A 17,003-nucleotide genomic window follows, 5' to 3' on the forward strand; every position below is an offset into this window, starting at 1 on the left:
CAAATTTGGCAAAAGACATAACCCGACAGATTCAAGAAGCTCACCGAACCCCAAGCAGGATAAAGCAAAAGAAACCCACTCTAAGACACAGCACGGTCAAACTTCTAAAAACCACAAGAGAAAGAATTCTAAAAGCATTGAGAAAGAGATGACACCTGATGTATAGAAGAAAAAAACATTCAAATTGTAGACTTCTCATCAAAAATCCCAGAGGTCAGAAGAAAGTGGCACAATTTTCAGTGCTGGACACAAAAAGGAGCTGTCAACCAGGAATCCTATAACCAGAGTAATATTCTTCAGGAATGAAGGGGAAATCAAGACATCCTCAGATGAATAAAAACTAAGAGAATTTGTTGCCGGCAGACCTATCCTAAAAGAATGGCTACAGGAATTTCTCGAAACAGAAAGGAAATGATAAAAGTAACCCTAGAACATCAAGGAGGAGGGAAGAACATAGTAAGCAAAAATATGAGTAAATAGGCTCCTCCTCTTGAGTTTTCTAAATTACAATTGACGATTAAAGCAATCACTGATGCTCATTACATCACAACAATTAAATCATAATCACAGGACACTGTCTGATGTGCGTCCAAACATACACAGGAAACAGTCAACACAGAGGAAACATTTAACACAATTATATTACAAATGGAGGAGGATCATGGGACATAAAGGGAGCTAAGTCTACGTTTCACTAAAACTGGTAATGATGACACCAGGAGACTGTGATAAATTATGTCGATAGAATACGATACCAGGAGCAGCCACTGAAAACGCCATACAAAGAGATACACTCAAACACACTATAAAGTTGACTCTTGAACAACACGGGCTTGAACGGCAAGGGGTCTACTTACATGCAGATTTTTTTAAGGGTTGACGGCAAAAGCCACAGAACGTTTACGGAGAACTGTCCACCCCACTCTCTATGGGACCTAAACAAAGAGACTGAGCAGAGGTCGGTCCTGCTGCCCTAAGTGTAGGGGGACCTGGTGGAGGCCGTTAACAGCTCCCCCGTGGATCTAGAACCGGGCATGGCTACAGGTCCCCTGGTGTGCTGAGGGGGTGATTGGGTCCAGAAGGTTCCCTGGCCTTCCTGCCACCAGAGTTCTGCACACACTTGGGCTCCAGGGCTGTACCGGGGAAGCCACACACCTCAGCCCCTCCCCATCAGGTGCAGACCGCTCCCACCAGCCATGTCACCTTCCCCAGGCTGGCACATTCGCGCATGCCCATAGCCGCCAGTGGCCACAAGCCAGTGGTACACCTCCAGGCAGATGGGACTCCTGTATTGTACCCCCAGCCCTATGATGCGGCCCAGGGGCCACCCAGGGCTACAACTGCCTAGCTGAGGCCACTAAGCTGTGAAAGACCAGCATCCTGGGATCGCACCTGTCCCTGCTACCACTGTGTACCTCTCTCCCCTACCTGTACACATTTTTTTTCAGTGAATACAAATACAGTACTATAAACGTATTTTCTCTTCTTCATGATTTTCTTCATCACATTTTTTTCTCTAGCTTATTTTATTTGTAAAACTCCAGTGTATAATACATGCAACATACAAATTATACGTTAATCGACTTATGTTATTGGTAAGGCTTCTGGTAAACAGCAAGCTATCGGTAATTGAGTTTTAGGGGAGTCAAAACGTATATGCAGATTTTCAACTGTGAGGATACCCCTAACCCCAGCATTATTCAAGGGTCAACTGTATATAAATCAGAATGAAATTCTAAAAATCTTCAAGTAACACAAAGGAAGGCAGGGGGGGAAAAGGCAAGAAATAAAAGACAGAACAAACAAAAAAACAAAACAATTAAATGGTATCCTTTAGCCCTAACATATAAATAATTACATTAAATGTAAATGGTCTAAATACACCAATTAAAAGACAGACTGGAAGACGGGATTAAAAAGCATGGCCCTGGTTCAGAGTCTGTGTCTCCCACTCTCTCTGCCCCTCCCCCGCTGGTGCTCTGTCTCTCTCTCTCAAAAATAAATGAACATTAAAAAAAAAAAAAGCATGGCCTAATTATATGGTGTCTGCAAGAAACATTTCAAATATTGCAGTATAGGCAGGTTGAAAGTAAAAGAATGGAAAAAAATTGTATCATGCAAACATTAATCAAAAGAAAGCAGAAATGGCTACATTAATAGCGGATAAAAGAAACTTCAGGGCAAAGAATATTACCAGAGACAGAGAGGGACATTTTATAGTGACAATCAATTTAAAAGGGTAAATCCACCCAGAAGGCACAGCAACCCTCAATGTGTACATGTCAAATAGTGGAGATGCAAATTATACAAAGCAAAAACCGATGGCAGTGAAAGAGGAAAAAGACAAATCTACACTTCTGTGCAAGGAGACTTCTCTCAACAATTAGTAGAACTTGAAAGAAAATCAATAAGGATATAGAAGAATTCAACACTATTGACCAAGGGGATCTAATCAATATTTAGAATACTCCACCCAACAAGAGCAGATACATGTCATTTTCAAGTGCCCACAGAACATACACTAAGAGGGACCATATCCTGGGCCAGAAAATAAACCTCAACAAATTTTTAAAAGTTGAAATCCCAGAGTGCATTCTCTAATGACAATGGAATCAAACTAGGAATCAATAACAGGAATGTAACAGAAAAATGCCAAGCACTTAGGAACTAAAAAGCGCGATTCTAAATAACCAACGGATTGAAGGGAAGGTCTCAAGGGAAATCAAAAAGTATACTGAACGGGGGCGCCTGGATGGCTCAGTCAGCTAAGCATCCAACTCTTGATTTCAGCTCAGGTCATGATCTCACGGTTCCGTCGAGTTCAAGCCCCGTGTCAGGCTCTGTGCTATCACCTTGGGATTCTCTCTCTCTCTGTCTCTCTCTGGCCCTCCCCCACTTGCTCTCTATCTCTCTCAAAAGAAATAAAAAGTAAACTTAAAGTACGCTGAATTGCATGAAAGTTAAAATACAACATGCCAAAGCTAGTGAGATACAGCTAACGCCGTGCCGAGGGGGAAATGTGGAGCACCGATGCATGTTAGAAAAGAGGGAAAATCTCAAAATCAATGACTCGATTTCCCTCAAGAACACAGAAAAATAAAATAAATAACAAAATAAGCCAAAGCAAGCAGAGGAAGGAAATAAAAAGTCAAAATCAACGAAATGGAGAACAGCCAAACAATGGAGAAAACAAAACAAAGACCTGGTTCTTTGAAGAGATCAATAAAACTGACAAACTTCTGGTAGAAAAAGAGAGAAGATACTACCAATGTTAGTATTACTAGGGACCCTTCAGACATCAAAATTATAATACGGGAGGGGCACCCAGGTGGCTCGGTCGGTTAAACCTCTTGACTTCGGCTCCGGTCATGACCTCATGGTTCCTGAGTTCCGGCCCCGCGTCAGGCTCTGTGCTGATGCCTCAGAGACTGGAACCTGCTTCAGATTCTGTGTCTCCCTCTCTCTCTTCCCCTCCCCTGCTCATGCTCTCTCTCTCTCTCTCTCTCAAAAATAAACATTAAAATACAAGAACACTGACTCTCCACACATAAAACTGATAACCTAAATAAAACAGACCAACTCCTTGAAAAACACAAACTAATAAACCCCCAAATAAGAAATTTCTAATCCCAGATGGTTTCACTAGAAAATTCTACCAAAAGTCTAAAAAAACATTAACACCGATTCTACACAGTCTCCTCTAGACAACAGAATAGGAGAGAATACTTCCCAATTCAGGAACTTTATTAAGCCAGTGCCTGATACAAAACTACACAGACAGGGGCTCCCGGCTGGCTCAGTACAGGATGTAACTCTTGATCTCATGGTCATGGGTTCGAGCCCCACCTTGGGCATAGGGCCTACTTAATTTAAAAAAAAAAAAAAAAAAAAAAAAAAAAAAAATATATATATATATATATATATATACACACACACAGTACCAAAAAATACCAAAATACCAATATCCCTCATGAATACAGACCCAAAAATTCCATGACAAAATATGAGCAAATAAATTCTTGTATTCCTCTAAATGTATTCTATGTATGAAAAAGAAATACACACAATGACCAGGTGCATTTTATTCCAAGGATGCAGAGTTGGTTCAGTTTTCAAAAGTCAATTAATGTAATCCAGATTACAGAATTATGCTGACATAAAACCCAATCCTGAAAGGTTACAGACCACATGGTTCCATTTATTTCACCTCCAAAATGACAAAATTTAAAGTAAGGAGAAGAAATTAATGGTTGCCGGGGATTAAGGGGAGTGAGATGAGGAGGGAAGTGGGTTTGGCCATCATCTTCAACGTTTATTTATTTTTGGGACAGAGAGAGACAGAGCATGAACGGGGGAGGGGCAGAGAGAGAGGGAGACACAGAATCGGAAACAGGCTCCAGGCTCTGAGCCATCAGCCCAGAGCCCGACGTGGGGCTCGAACTCACGGACCGCGAGATCGTGACCTGGCTGAAGTCGGACGCCCAACCGACTGCGCCACCCAGGCGCCCCTGGCCATCATCTTCAAAGTGACAGATCTGTTCTGCAGCCTGACTGTATCAGGGTAAGTAGCTTGCTTATAATCTGTGCTATAGTTTTGCAAAATGTCACCTAGGGAGGAAACAAACCTGTAAAGGTACACGGGCATTATTTCTCATGACTGCTTATAAACATGCAACCATCTCAAAATAAAAAGTTGAAAAATAAACGGGATTATAATGAAAACCAATCATACTGAATTCAACTGTCAAAACATTAAAATATTTGTAATGCGTGTTTTTAAAACAACAACAACAAACCCAGGTGATGTGATAGGAAAGGTATATTACCTATTTGAATCAGGTGGTCAGGGAAGAATCATGTGATGAGGCAGACCGGTAATCTGTGCTGTGATCTCAGTGACAAGGAGATGCCTTGCAAAGACAAAAGGAAAGGCATGCCAGGTTGAGGAAACAGCTACCCCACAGAAGCACCAAGATCAGAAGAACCTCAGCGCATTAAGGGAACGGAGAGGTCAGCGCGTCTGAGCGTCGGCAGGAGAGGGAAGCGGGAGGCCAGGTGATGTGTGTGGCTTCACAGGCCAGAGGAGGAAGTCTGGGTTTTATTCTAAATGCAACTGGAAGCCGCTGAAGGACTCAAGATTTGCAAGAAGCAGAATGATATGGTGTGAGACACAATTTAAAAAGAGCATCCTGACCACGGTGGGTAGGATTGCAGCCGGTAGGAATAAAGGTCTGGGAGCTGGGCGGGAGGCTCCAGCCGGGAAGGCTGGAGGCCAGGGCCAGGACCAGGAGGGGAGAGTGGCAGCGGAGATACGAGAAAGATGAATGGACTAGGGTATATTCTGAACACAGAACCAAGAGAAAGGACTTTCTGATGAACTTCCTTTCCAAGGGGGGAAAGAAAAAATAATCAAAGAGGACTCTCAGTTTGCCTTTTGTTCTACTGGAGCAGCTGAGCACACACGCACTGGCGTGGTTTACTGAGAGAGAGACCGCCAGCAGAACAAGTTGGGGTGGAGAAAATTAAGGGTTCAAGTGCGGATATCTTAAGCTCGACAGCCTTTTAAATACGCAAGGAGGGGGAGGTGATGTAGGTGGTGAGACGTGTGAGTTTGCCAGGAGTCTGTATTCAGAAGGAGCATCCGGACGAGAATGCAATTTACAGAGTGATCGGCATATAGATTGCCTATATATCTGAGGGACTGGATAAGACACGTTGGCAGAGTGGAGGCTGAAGAAAAGGAGAGGTGCCCCAGCCAGAGCCCTGGGGCCCTTGGGCATGTCCAGAGGGGGATAAGAATAGCAGTGGAGACTGGAAGACGAGGCCAGAGGAAAATCATCCAGCCGGGAGCAACAACAGCTTCTGCCAGGGACAAATGCTCTGAGCAGGCAAAGAGAGCATCAGCGGTCGAGAAAGATTTACCCAGGGCCAGGGGGCAAGGCGCTGCCATCTGATGGACTAGAAAGAAAGCCGGAAGGAACAACACCGGGCCCGGGAAGGTCACTGCCGCTGGAGCGGTGATAAAAACACGTGGGGAAGACCCTGGGAGTTGCATGGGAAGGCAAGTTTCACAGAAGTAGAATGGTTAGAATTGCAATAAAACCTCCCTAATGCCATCCCCAGTGCTTCCCCCAGACCCTTCCCCCAACTCAACACTTTCCTGGGTTTCTACTGAAAAACAAAATCCAACTGTCCATGTTTTGTTGATGTAGAATCTCCAGGATACATTTGTCTATTATTTAGCCAAATGGAGTAGTGTTTATTTACCAGCAGTTTTATTTCCTGGGTAAAGTATGCCAAGGGGCGCCTGGGTGGCTCAGTCGGTTGAGCACCCAGCTTCGGCTCAGGTCATGATCTCACGGTTCGTGAGTTCAAGCCCACATCAGGCTCTGTGCTGATAGCTCGGAGCCTGGAGCCTGCTTCGGATTCTGTGTCTCCCTCTCTCTCTGCCCCTCCCCTGCTCATGCTCTGTCTCTCTCTGTCTCAAAAATAAATAAAAACATTAAAAAAAATAAAAAATAAAATATGCCAATAACAGTTCCCCCAAATACACAAGATCCCCCCCCCGCCACCAAAACACACACACTTAACTTTGAGAAATGTAATTTACATTCAATTTGTTTATAAAGCTAAAAAATTAATCTGAAAAAAACAGCCAAAATAGATCCCTGCTTGCAAGTGCCTTTTTAAACCAAATTCCAAGTAAGATCCTAAATTACGTTTATCTTAGAGGGAAAAAAGTCACCAGAGGTAAGAAATGTTTGGATTATATTGTCTAAAAAAAATCAAAATCAATTTGGCTTGGACATCTATTCTAGCACCCTGACTTAAAAAAAAAAAAAAAACTGCAAAAATTTGTAGATGAATTTATCAAGCGGTCTATGTGGAAAGGAGCAAGAATGTTTTAGCTCAGTATATTTTCTGATGCATCTAAGAGAAAAAAATAAATCATTATGGATTTTGTAAAGTGCATTTTTATCTTTCTCTCTAATGAGACAGTGAAACAAGAGACATTCATTGCCTCCCTGGAGATTCTCATAATTTACAAAGACTATCCTTCTCTGAAGGGTTTACCCATAAATGGCCAATATGTGCAGTTAGTTGTCAAACGAAAAATGTCTAGGCCCCTTATGACCACTCATCATTTTTCTGGTTAATGCATTAAAAGAGAAAGGGGGGAGTTACCCCCAAAACACTGTGTTGCATCCACACATTCCCTCTTGTCGCTGGGTCACAGGACAAAGGTTAAAGGGCACCACCACACAAGGGCAAGAAGAAGTAAATTCACCACCATCCAGGGTCATCACTGTAAGGTTAATCTGAGGAGAGAAGCAGCAAAAGAGGAAAGAGAAACTGCTCTCTAGGGGGCATCTGGGTGGCTCAGCTGGTTAAGCGTCCAACTTGGGCTCAGGTCATGATCTCATGATCCGGAGTTCAAGCCCCGCATCCGGCTCTGTGCTGACAGCTCAGAGTCTGGAGCCTGCTTCCGATTCTGTGTCTCCCTTTCTCTCTGCCCCTCCCCCCCAAATTAAATAAACATTAAAAAAAGAAAAAAACCTGCTCTCTAGACTTTCCTTGGATGAGGAACAAGTCTTCTGAAGTCCAGAAAGAGAAAGAATACGGCTATTCGCGCAGCGTCTGGGCCAGAGGAAATACAGGTGAGGCCTGAGCATCCTGCACCAACAATAACCGCTGTCAGGAAAACTACCATGAAATAAACATAATTGATACAAGTCAATCGGCGGTAACACTAATGCAAGGACTCTAAGTTGCATTTTTATTAATCAGGCACCATGCTTAATAAGAAACCATAAGGCCATCTCTAAGCAATTTGTATTTTTCTCTAATAACGCAGTCTCTACCCCTACCAGTAGAAGGGCAAATTAAAAAATCCTTCCAAGAGGAGAAATGCATTTAATTCTGAACTAGGGACACTTGGGTTCTAAGTCCCAAGTGCTGAAGAAAACAATTAACTACATTTTGTGATCAACTCGACTTGAACTCTTGCCATTTATTTCTCCTTCTTCCCTGTTGGTCTCCATGTGTTGCCAAAATGATGCATAATCCCTGGGGTTTACAGTTCTTAATCCTAAAATGAGGGGAACTTTTCTCCCCTGGAGATAGGTGAGGCACCGAGAAGGAAGGATCAGTTCATCAGGAGGCTATGTGTTATTTTACCTTGCCTGTTGTTGAGTAAAATCATCTCCATTCACCACGGTCCTTCTTCTCTTACTTGTAAAATATCCACTTTATCATCTTTCTCTGACATACTTTACGTGAATTAAGAACTTCATAACTGGGGGCGCCTGGGTGGCGCAGTCGGTTAAGCGTCCGACTTCGGCCAGGTCACGATCTCGCGGTCCGTGAGTTCGAGCCCCGCGTCAGGCTCTGTGCTGATGGCTCGGAGCCTGCAGCCTGTTTCCGATTCTGTGTCTCCCTCTCTCTCTGCCCCTCCCCCGTTCATGCTCTGTCTCTCTCTGTCCCAAAAATAAATAAAAACGTGGGGAAAAAAAAAAAAAGAACTTCATAACTGGGAGGTATTTATTGAGATGCAATTCACATACCATACACGTCACTCGTTGGAAGTATGCAATCGCATGGTTTTGGAACAGTCACAGAGCTGCGCAAACAAAACCGCCATCAATTTTAGAAAAGAGACATAGCTTCCAAATCCTCTAATCCGAGGTACAGACAAAACGAAGGTTTAGATGGGTTAAGTCACGTTCCCAAGGTCACAGAGCTGGTCAGTGGCAGAGTCAGGCCTGGACCCCTGGGAATTATCAAGCCACTGACATCATCTGGGACTCCTTTCCCCTGCCCTGGGAATGTTCTACATGAATTAAAACCTGCTGTTACGACGCTGCCTGAGATGAATGTCTGGCATGTTTTAATGTCGTGCTCCGTCTTATATTAAACCCAGTGTAATTTCTCCATGAAATCTGTCCCATTGCAAGATTTCTTAGAAAGACTTCTAGAACAGCTAAAAATGTATCTACTGGGCACGCTGACCACAAAATGTGGTTTTTATAAAGCACACAGAGAATCTGTGATGCCTTTCTTTTCAGATAAATGCACAAAAGATCTCAGCTCATGCCAAAAAAAAAAAAAAAAGCCTAAATTAGACCCACTCTCGTTTTATTAATGGACTGCTTACAGGGGGTGAAACTAAACGACCTCATCGCTAGCATGACATTTCTCCAATGCCAATAACTTGCTAAGATTTCAACCATTCACTCTGGCTAGTGGTCAGAAACCAACTTGAGGGACACCTGAGCGGCTCAGTCAGTTTAAGCGTCCGACTCTTGATTTTGGCTCAGGTCATGATCTCATGGTTGGTGAGATCGAGCCCTGCATCAGGCTCTGCACTGACAGTGCAGAGCCTGCTTGGAATGCTCTCTCTCCCTCTCTGCTCCTCCCTCCCTCCCTCTCTCTCTCTTTCAAAATAAATAAATAAACTTAAAAAAAAAAAAAAACCCAAAACCAACTTGAATCATCCTAGGGCTTATGTCTCCATCCCATCTCTGAGATGCGCTCCTATGAAGTTCATACCAAATAAATGAAAATCTTCAAAAAAGGAGGCCAGTTCCTTGCCAGAGCTAAGGAAGGCAGTGAAGGAGGCACAGCCTGAGACTACTCTGGCCCTGGTCTGCCCACAGGAGCACCCAGCCTTCCCGCTGCCTAGGCTGAGAGCTTGCTTTAGCCCTTAGCTCACAGCAGCACCTGTTGAAAGCTCCTGCCTTTAAATGCACCACCCCCCCCCCCGCCGGTTTCCATGACATTCTTCTCCCTCCTGCCTTCCACCAGCTCTTTCCTTCCTGTGCTCCTCCACCCCAAAAGTTTCCTTTATTCAATAAATATTTATTGAGTGGCCACTGTTAAACACTGTCCCTAAATGTGGCTGCTCCCTAGAGTCTATAGTTAGCTCATCCTGCACTGACTTTCTTGTACTCCCATGTTTCCATGTTCATTTAGGGCTTACAACCCCAAAAGTCTAGTTCCAATCTTGACTTCATGCCCTGAGCCCCAGATCAGGACATGCACTTGCCCCCAGGCCAGTGACATCTCAACGTCACACAGACCCCTCAAAGGGCCCATGGCCAGCGAGGAATACACCATCTCCCCAGTCACCCAGCTGACCCCTCCCCTAGGGCTCCTTATCCCCCTGAACAGCACCACTGTTCACCCAGTGTCCCCGACCAGAATTAGCGCATCGCCCAGTTTCTTCATGGGAGGGGTGTGAGGGGACAGCAGTGCCCTCAGCCTGGGACTGAGGCTAGAAGGAGAGAACGCTCTAATTTCAGCTGCTTGTCAATCTGTGGGAGGAGCAGGATGACATCTCCTCATAAATGTGGGTCGTGAATGAAATGTGCCTACCTTGGTGCTTGCCAAACTGGGGGCCTGGAGGGGACGGAGGGACAGAGCAACAGACCCAGGGCTGCAGGTGGGGGACAGGTTCTACGATCTGAGCTCTCTCGGGGCCGGAGGGGACCGCAATCTTGGAATTCAAATGTGCTTGTCAACACACACACGCACGCACGCACGCACAGCAATTTCGTGCCTCCCCGCCAACCCCCACCGCTTGTTTTCTTGTTTCCCTGTCTCCTCGGCTCAGAGCGCCCTTCCCCCTCCCCTCCCACACCCACCCCCAACCACAATTCCTGCTCGTGCTTAATTCGCAAACCACGCGTCTCCTCCTCCGGGAAGCTTTCCCGGACGCCCCCGCCGCGCTGTCTGCCGCGCTCTGCGCGCGGAGGTGCGTCTCACGCTGTTTGTTTACGCGCCTGCCCGCGTCTCCGCGCCAGACCGCCGCTCTCCGGGGGCAGGAGCCGGGCGGGCGCCGCCAGGACGGCGCGCGGGCGAGGCACCGCCATGGGGAGCCCCGGAGCGCGGCGCGGTCCGCCGGGGTCCACCTCCAGGAGCGCGCGGGGCCCAGTATCGCCGGACCCACCGCGAGGCTGCAGGACGCACCCCGGGGGACTCCCAACCTCCAGGTAGGCGACCGGCGGCGCCCGGGCGCCCCGGCCCAGCGCGGGTCGGGGGTGGGGGGGGGGGGCCGGCGCCGAGCGCAGCGCGCAGGCCTCCGGACGCCTCCTCTCCCGCGCGCGAGCCCCTTCGGCCCGCCACCTCTGCTGCCCCCGGCCCCCGGAAGCCCTCCGAGTGACAGTCGGGGGGCCGCGGGGGGCGGCGGCGGGGGGAGCAGGCGGCCCCCACTGCACGTCCGCGCCCCCAACAGAAGCCCCGAAGCCTCGGGGGACCGCAGCCCCGGGTTCCCCCCGCTCCCGCCCTCCCCCGTGCCTCCCTACCTGGCTGGCTTTGTGGAACTGCTTCTTTAGCCCCGCCACCGACATCGCGACTGCGCCCGGCCGGGGCCGGGGCCGGGGGTGGGGGCGGTCTCCGGGCTCGTCCGGTCAGCGCGGCCGCGACGCGCTGAGGGAGCGGGCGCCGGGGCCGGTCCCCGCGCGGCTGGGCTCCGCCGGGCCCGCCTCCCACGGCCAGGGCCACGGCCGCCGCCGCTGTCACACTCGCACACACGCGCGCACGCAGATGGCAACACGGCGTTCCAAAGCCCCTGCGCAGCCCATTGGCCGAGCCGAGGCGGTATGCAAATGAGGCCGCCGGGGCCGCCCACGCCTCATTGTTGCGTGGAGACCCGGGGGCCGAGCCACCGGGAAGCGGGGCCCGGGGCTGGGGGGCTGGGCGTGCGGAGCTCCCGGGTGCATGGGGGGCAGGCCCACGCGGGGCCTCTTTCGGGGTGGAGGCTGCACCGCGGCCACGGGTGCGGGGAGAGGGTTCACCTCTCCGCGCTTTTGGGACTTGGTGCGAAGCCTGCTTTTGCTCGCGGGCAACATCGCCTCCCTCAGGCGCAATTTGGGTAGGGACGCTCCCAGGTCAGCTTAGGGGGACAGAAATGCGACCAGATGGCGGTCCTGCGGCAGGAGGGCGGCGGGGCTGTCTCTTCTTTCCCCGCGCGGTGCCCTGGGTGCAGTCCGCCCACATGACTCTGGCCAACAGGGGGGGCAACACTGGGGTAATTTGCTAATAAACGTGGTGCTCGCGTCTACGGAGCGCCAAGCCCACTGTCAACTGCAGAAGAGCGCCTGTCTCCAGGGAGCTGTGAACAGCGCGCTCCGTACCCTCCCTCGGGAGTGCAGCGCACGCGGGACCCATCCCCCTCCGTGATTCCTACCAGTTGTGTCGTCGGTTACTGAGCGTCATTTTGCACAGCTGAGGCCCAGTTTGCGTCCTGGAGCGTCCTGTGGGTTCTTGCGCCTGAGCTGCCCCCCAACAGGCCGGCATCTGAGCTGAGCCCTGCCTCCAAAGGACCCCCGGGGGCTCCCAAGACGTGCAACCCACTCTTAGCCATGCTAGGCACTGAATGAAACAGACATCTTCCCCCTCCAGGCTCCACCTAAGAAAAAGGAGCTCCTCTTCTCTGAACCCTCAACAGGCCCCACCTGGGATGACCAAGAGCCATGGTGTGCCCAGGACCCTCCTGGTTTACACCTGCTGTGCCCTGGCGTTCGCTGTGGGCGTCCTGCGCTTCTCCGGAAAAAGTCCTTTGCCATTAGCTCTCGACTCCCTTATTTATCCCTGGCATCATGCCAGTGAGGATTAGTGGGTAATGTTTCCTCGCTTTCCCTTAGAGGGTGTGGACAGGAGTGAGCAGAAGCATCCTTTCTCTGATACGGGAGAAAACGAACTTAGTGCGGGAGATAAAGGTGGCCATCCCAAGGATTACTTAGTATGACTTAGGTAAGTGCCGTAGGCTTCACTGGCCTACGGCCACAGACAAGTAACGTAGCAGGATCAGAATAATATAGCAAGGTGATCTGTCTACGCAGCGGGTTGAACCCCACTCAACAGTAGGCTCCACCCACTGAGGCAAAGGCAGCTGGGGGCAGGGACTGGCGTTGGGGTCCCCTTTGTCCTGGGCTACTTCAGGACTGCCTGGGAGCATGCTCATCTGCCCTTTTTCTCCGTGACCCCGAATGGTTTAAATAACACAGATTTGAAGGAATTTACCCTAACCCAATCCAACTCTGGCCGTTTGGGAAGGGAGTGATTTTTTAAAACAACTTTTTTGGCATTTCTTCCACTGCTGATAGTATATTCATTTCCTACTCCAGTTAATGTTGGTAATTTATCTCTTAATTTCATCAGGTATAGAGATGTACATCATATTCTCATAATGTTTCAACGTCAGAATCTTTCATGCACGTGTTTTCCTTTGTAAAAGTATTTGCGATCTTAATTTTTCAGTAACTTAGGCTCATGAGAGGGTTTGCCAGTTTTGTTGGTCTCTTAAAATGGTTCTTGACTCATCATTGCCATGGATTTTTGTTCTCTCATTAATTCCTTTTTTATATATTGTTTCCTTCTGTTTTGCTCAGGACGTTACGGTTATTAACAACAGAAACTGGTCCTGATTAGTGTAAGCTGGAAAGGAATGTATTGGAGAAGGATATCAGGTGGCCCAGAGATTTAGAGGGGCCTAGGGGACCGGGTCGGGGAATGAGCAGGAATGAGGAATCTCGGTGGTCAGATCCCCGGCAAGCCCAGTGGGGGCGTTTGTTGGGAGGTGCTGGCTCGGCCACTAAATGCTGGCTGTGGCTACCAGAACGAAGGCTAAGCTCCTCCCTGCTTCTTTCGGGCGCTCACTGGAGACTCAGAGTTCCAGGGGGCAGCGTCTGATTGGCTAAGTCTCGATGATATACATACCCGGCTCTAGATGTCCAAAACGTACACCATGGTGGAACTCCCTAATATAGGAAGCAGCTTCACAGGCTAGGCAGCCGAAACAACGATCTAAAAACCAACAATAACACAAATGCCCACTAACCTTTCTTTGGGGACCTGTCACCTCTTCAGTTGACCATGTGGCTTACTCGTTTTTATTCTTTCCTGTCTTGATAATCAGCACATATAAAGCTACAGATTTTCTCCCTGCGTATGGCTTTGGCTTCAAACCTTGTTTTCATCGTGTGGTACAGTTCTGATTGTTTTCTAAATAGACTTGTGATTGCATCTTTAATGTCCTCTTTGGTCTAAATGTTCAGGACTTTTTTTTTTTTTTTAATCCTTTCTAGGTGGGGGCACCGGGGTGGCTCTGTCAGTTAAGTCTTCACCTTCTGCTCAGGTCACGGTCCCGCGGTTCGTGGGTTTGAGCCCCGCGTCGGGCTCTGTGCTGATGGCTGGGAGCCTGGAGCCTGCTTCGGATTCTGTGTCTCCCTCTCTCTCTGCCCCTTCCCCACTCACTGTGCCTCCCTCTCTCTCAAAAATAAATATTAGAATTTTTTTAATCTCTCTCAAAAATAAATATTAAAAAATTTTTTAAATCTTTTCTAGGTGGTTTGATTTCTTTTATTCATTGTGTATTCTAGGCTCATACAGTTGTCAAATAACATACCTTAAAGTGGTTTTTTTTACATAGCCTATTACATTAAATGTTATATGTTATAAATGTACCATAGAGGTTTGAAATTATGTGTATTCTGCTTTTGTGGTTCAGTTTTTCTGTTTATCCATAATAGGGCACACCTTCCATTGAAGCTCCTAGCTCAGGGGGAGATTTCAAACTCATACCAGCTAGAGTCACACTGGCCAGTTCAAGGCTTAGCCTTGATGTCACCTTCCAATGACCCAAGGGCCACAGCTCCTCAATCTGTTTAGGGAGGCGTAAACAAACGTCTTGGGCTATTTGGTGGCGTTGCCTGCGTGGAAGCAGGAGAGCTTTGAGGCACAGATAAGCATCACTCTAAACTGAAGAATCTTGGGGCACTCGGTGGTCTTCACGCGTCAGCGACAAGAGGGATGCCGTGGCTGTCTCTGGCAGTCTGGATATATGGCCCATGTTGTGGCACAGGTGTTCTCCTGTTCCTTTTCTTGTGGTCCTTGCTTCCCACGCCCCCTGTACCTTCCCTGGTGCACAGAGTGCTATGCTGGGATGCGCTGACCTTTCTCTCTCTCGTGCTTAGACCCGCTTCTGAGTCCAGTATTTGCAACCTTTGTATCTGGTCCTGTGGTGAACGACCATCCTGCGTGGATGGGAGCAGGAGAGCTCTGGGTAGGGGCAGAGGGGGAGGGGGCGTAGTGATTGTCTAAAGCAGGATAACGTATCCCAGTATGTAGCCCATAAATCAAGTCTTCTGGACTTACCGTTCAAATGATCTGTATCCTGATTAGTGGTTTCTTCACTTCTGGAAGACCGAGGGCCATTGTCTGCAGTCTCCGATTAGGATTGTGTCTGTTGTGCCTTATGTTTGGGAGTTGAGCTTTGAATGGTTTTCAGTGCTATGGTAGTCTGTCCATGTGTATAACTGTTGTGTCTTCCTTGTGGGTTGGAATTTTATCCATAGAAAGTAAGCTATTTTCCATTTATGACTTTTTGCTTCCATTGTACTTTGTCATATATCAATTTTTGTATTACTTTTTGTTTATATGTGTTTCGTCTGTTTTTTTTTTAATTTTTTTTTCAACGTTTTTTATTTATTTTTGGGACAGAGAGAGACAGAGCATGAACGGGGGAGGGGCAGAGAGAGAGGGAGACACAGAATCGGAAGCAGGCTCCAGGCTCCGAGCCATCAGCCCAGAGCCTGACGCGGGGCTCAAACTCACGGACCGCGAGATCGTGACCTGGCTGAAGTCAGATGCTTAACCGACTGCGCCACCCAGGCGCCCCTGTGTTTCGTCTGTTTTAACTGGTCCTCTTTTTGTCCTCTTTTTTAACAGCTTTATTAAGGTATAATTGATCTATGACATTGTGTATACATCAGACATACAATGTGATTATTTGGTATGTGTATATATTATGAAATGATCACCACAATGACATTAGTAAACACTTCCATCACCTCATATAATTATCTTTTTTTTTTTAAATGGTGAGAACATTTAAGACCTACTCTCTTAACACCTTTCAAGTATGGGTCCTTTGACCTTTCAGCCTGTTTCAAGAATGTGTTCTCTTTTTAATGCTTTTATTTATTTTTGAGAAAGACAGAGAGAGAGAGAGAGAGAGAGAGAGAGAGAGAGAGAATGAGCAGGGGAGGGGCAGAGAGAGAGGGAGACACAGAGTCCAAAGCAAGTTCCAGGCCCTGAGCTGTCAGCACAGAGCCTGACGTGGAACTCGAACCCACGAACCGTGAGATCGTGACCTGAGCCAAAGTTGGTCGCTTAACCGACTGAGCCACCCAGGTGCCCCTGGGCATGTGTTCTTATAAACAATAAAATTTAATTTTGCTTCTGGGCCAAAATGAGTATTTGCCTTTTGTTAGAAAGATTTCAAGCATTCACATTTATTATGAAAAGGATATATTTCGTCTCGGTTTTGTCAGTTTATGGCTTGTTATCCGGATTTCTTCCCCCCCCCCCCTTCAAATAGTTGCTTCTATCACTAGTATCCATTTTACTTCTTCTTCCCCTTTGTTTTTGGAAACTATACACCCAGTTTCACTCAACCAGTGGTTACCATTGTTCTATAAAATATTTGAACTTACAGTCTCGGTCAACATCGATAATCAAACGTTATGTCAAAGCCATAGCGTGATGACCATGAGCCAGGGCACCTGGACTGTGTCTTACTCATTCCTCCTTCAACTCAGACTGGCTCCCGCAACGACCCCAGCCATCTGAGAAGTCTCCAGCGGAGACTGGGGTCCAGTTCCCTTCGTGGGAAACAGAACACCAACCCACTGAAGACTGGGCTGCAAGGTGTCGGTTCCAAGTCAGGGAGGCAAAGCTGCGTAGGAGACAATTTGGACAGAATTTTGAGATGGACGCATAGTGGAATTACTTTAAATCCAAAGTAAAAGCTTCCGTAAGTATGTATATTCCATCATATGGTAACACCTAAAGAAAAATTGGAGACTACGGGAAAGTAAAGGGGAGGCAAATTTACCTTCGGAATCACCGTTGAAGCAAGTACTCTCAATACCTTGGCACCTTTTTCCTTTACAGTCGATTTCCGACACAAAATGTAAACATGCTGTCACAACTGTGCAAAC

General features: G+C 47.6%; 1 protein-coding gene and 1 long non-coding RNA gene across 4 annotated transcripts in view; one reads left to right on the plus strand and one right to left on the minus strand.

The window, feature by feature from the left end:
- Positions 1-11,565, minus strand: part of SH3GL3 (SH3 domain containing GRB2 like 3, endophilin A3) — a 137,308-nt gene extending 125,743 nt beyond the window's left edge. The window contains exon 1 of one of the 3 annotated variants that reach the window (XM_043554625.1): positions 11,304-11,565. In XM_043554625.1, the coding sequence (XP_043410560.1) occupies positions 11,304-11,348 (45 nt within the window). In that variant the 5' untranslated portion in view covers positions 11,349-11,565. The remainder of the gene's footprint in view (positions 1-11,303) is intronic. The other 2 variants (XM_043554630.1, XM_043554626.1) reach the window with 2 other exon arrangements.
- LOC122468192 overlaps positions 10,663-17,003 on the plus strand; it is a 111,003-nt gene continuing 104,662 nt past the window's right edge. The window contains exon 1 of the long non-coding RNA XR_006293152.1: positions 10,663-10,991. This is a non-coding gene — a long non-coding RNA (uncharacterized LOC122468192). The remainder of the gene's footprint in view (positions 10,992-17,003) is intronic.

The sequence above is a fragment of the Prionailurus bengalensis genome, chromosome B3, assembly GCF_016509475.1.
Source record: "Prionailurus bengalensis isolate Pbe53 chromosome B3, Fcat_Pben_1.1_paternal_pri, whole genome shotgun sequence".
Taxonomy (NCBI): Eukaryota; Metazoa; Chordata; class Mammalia; order Carnivora; family Felidae; genus Prionailurus; species Prionailurus bengalensis.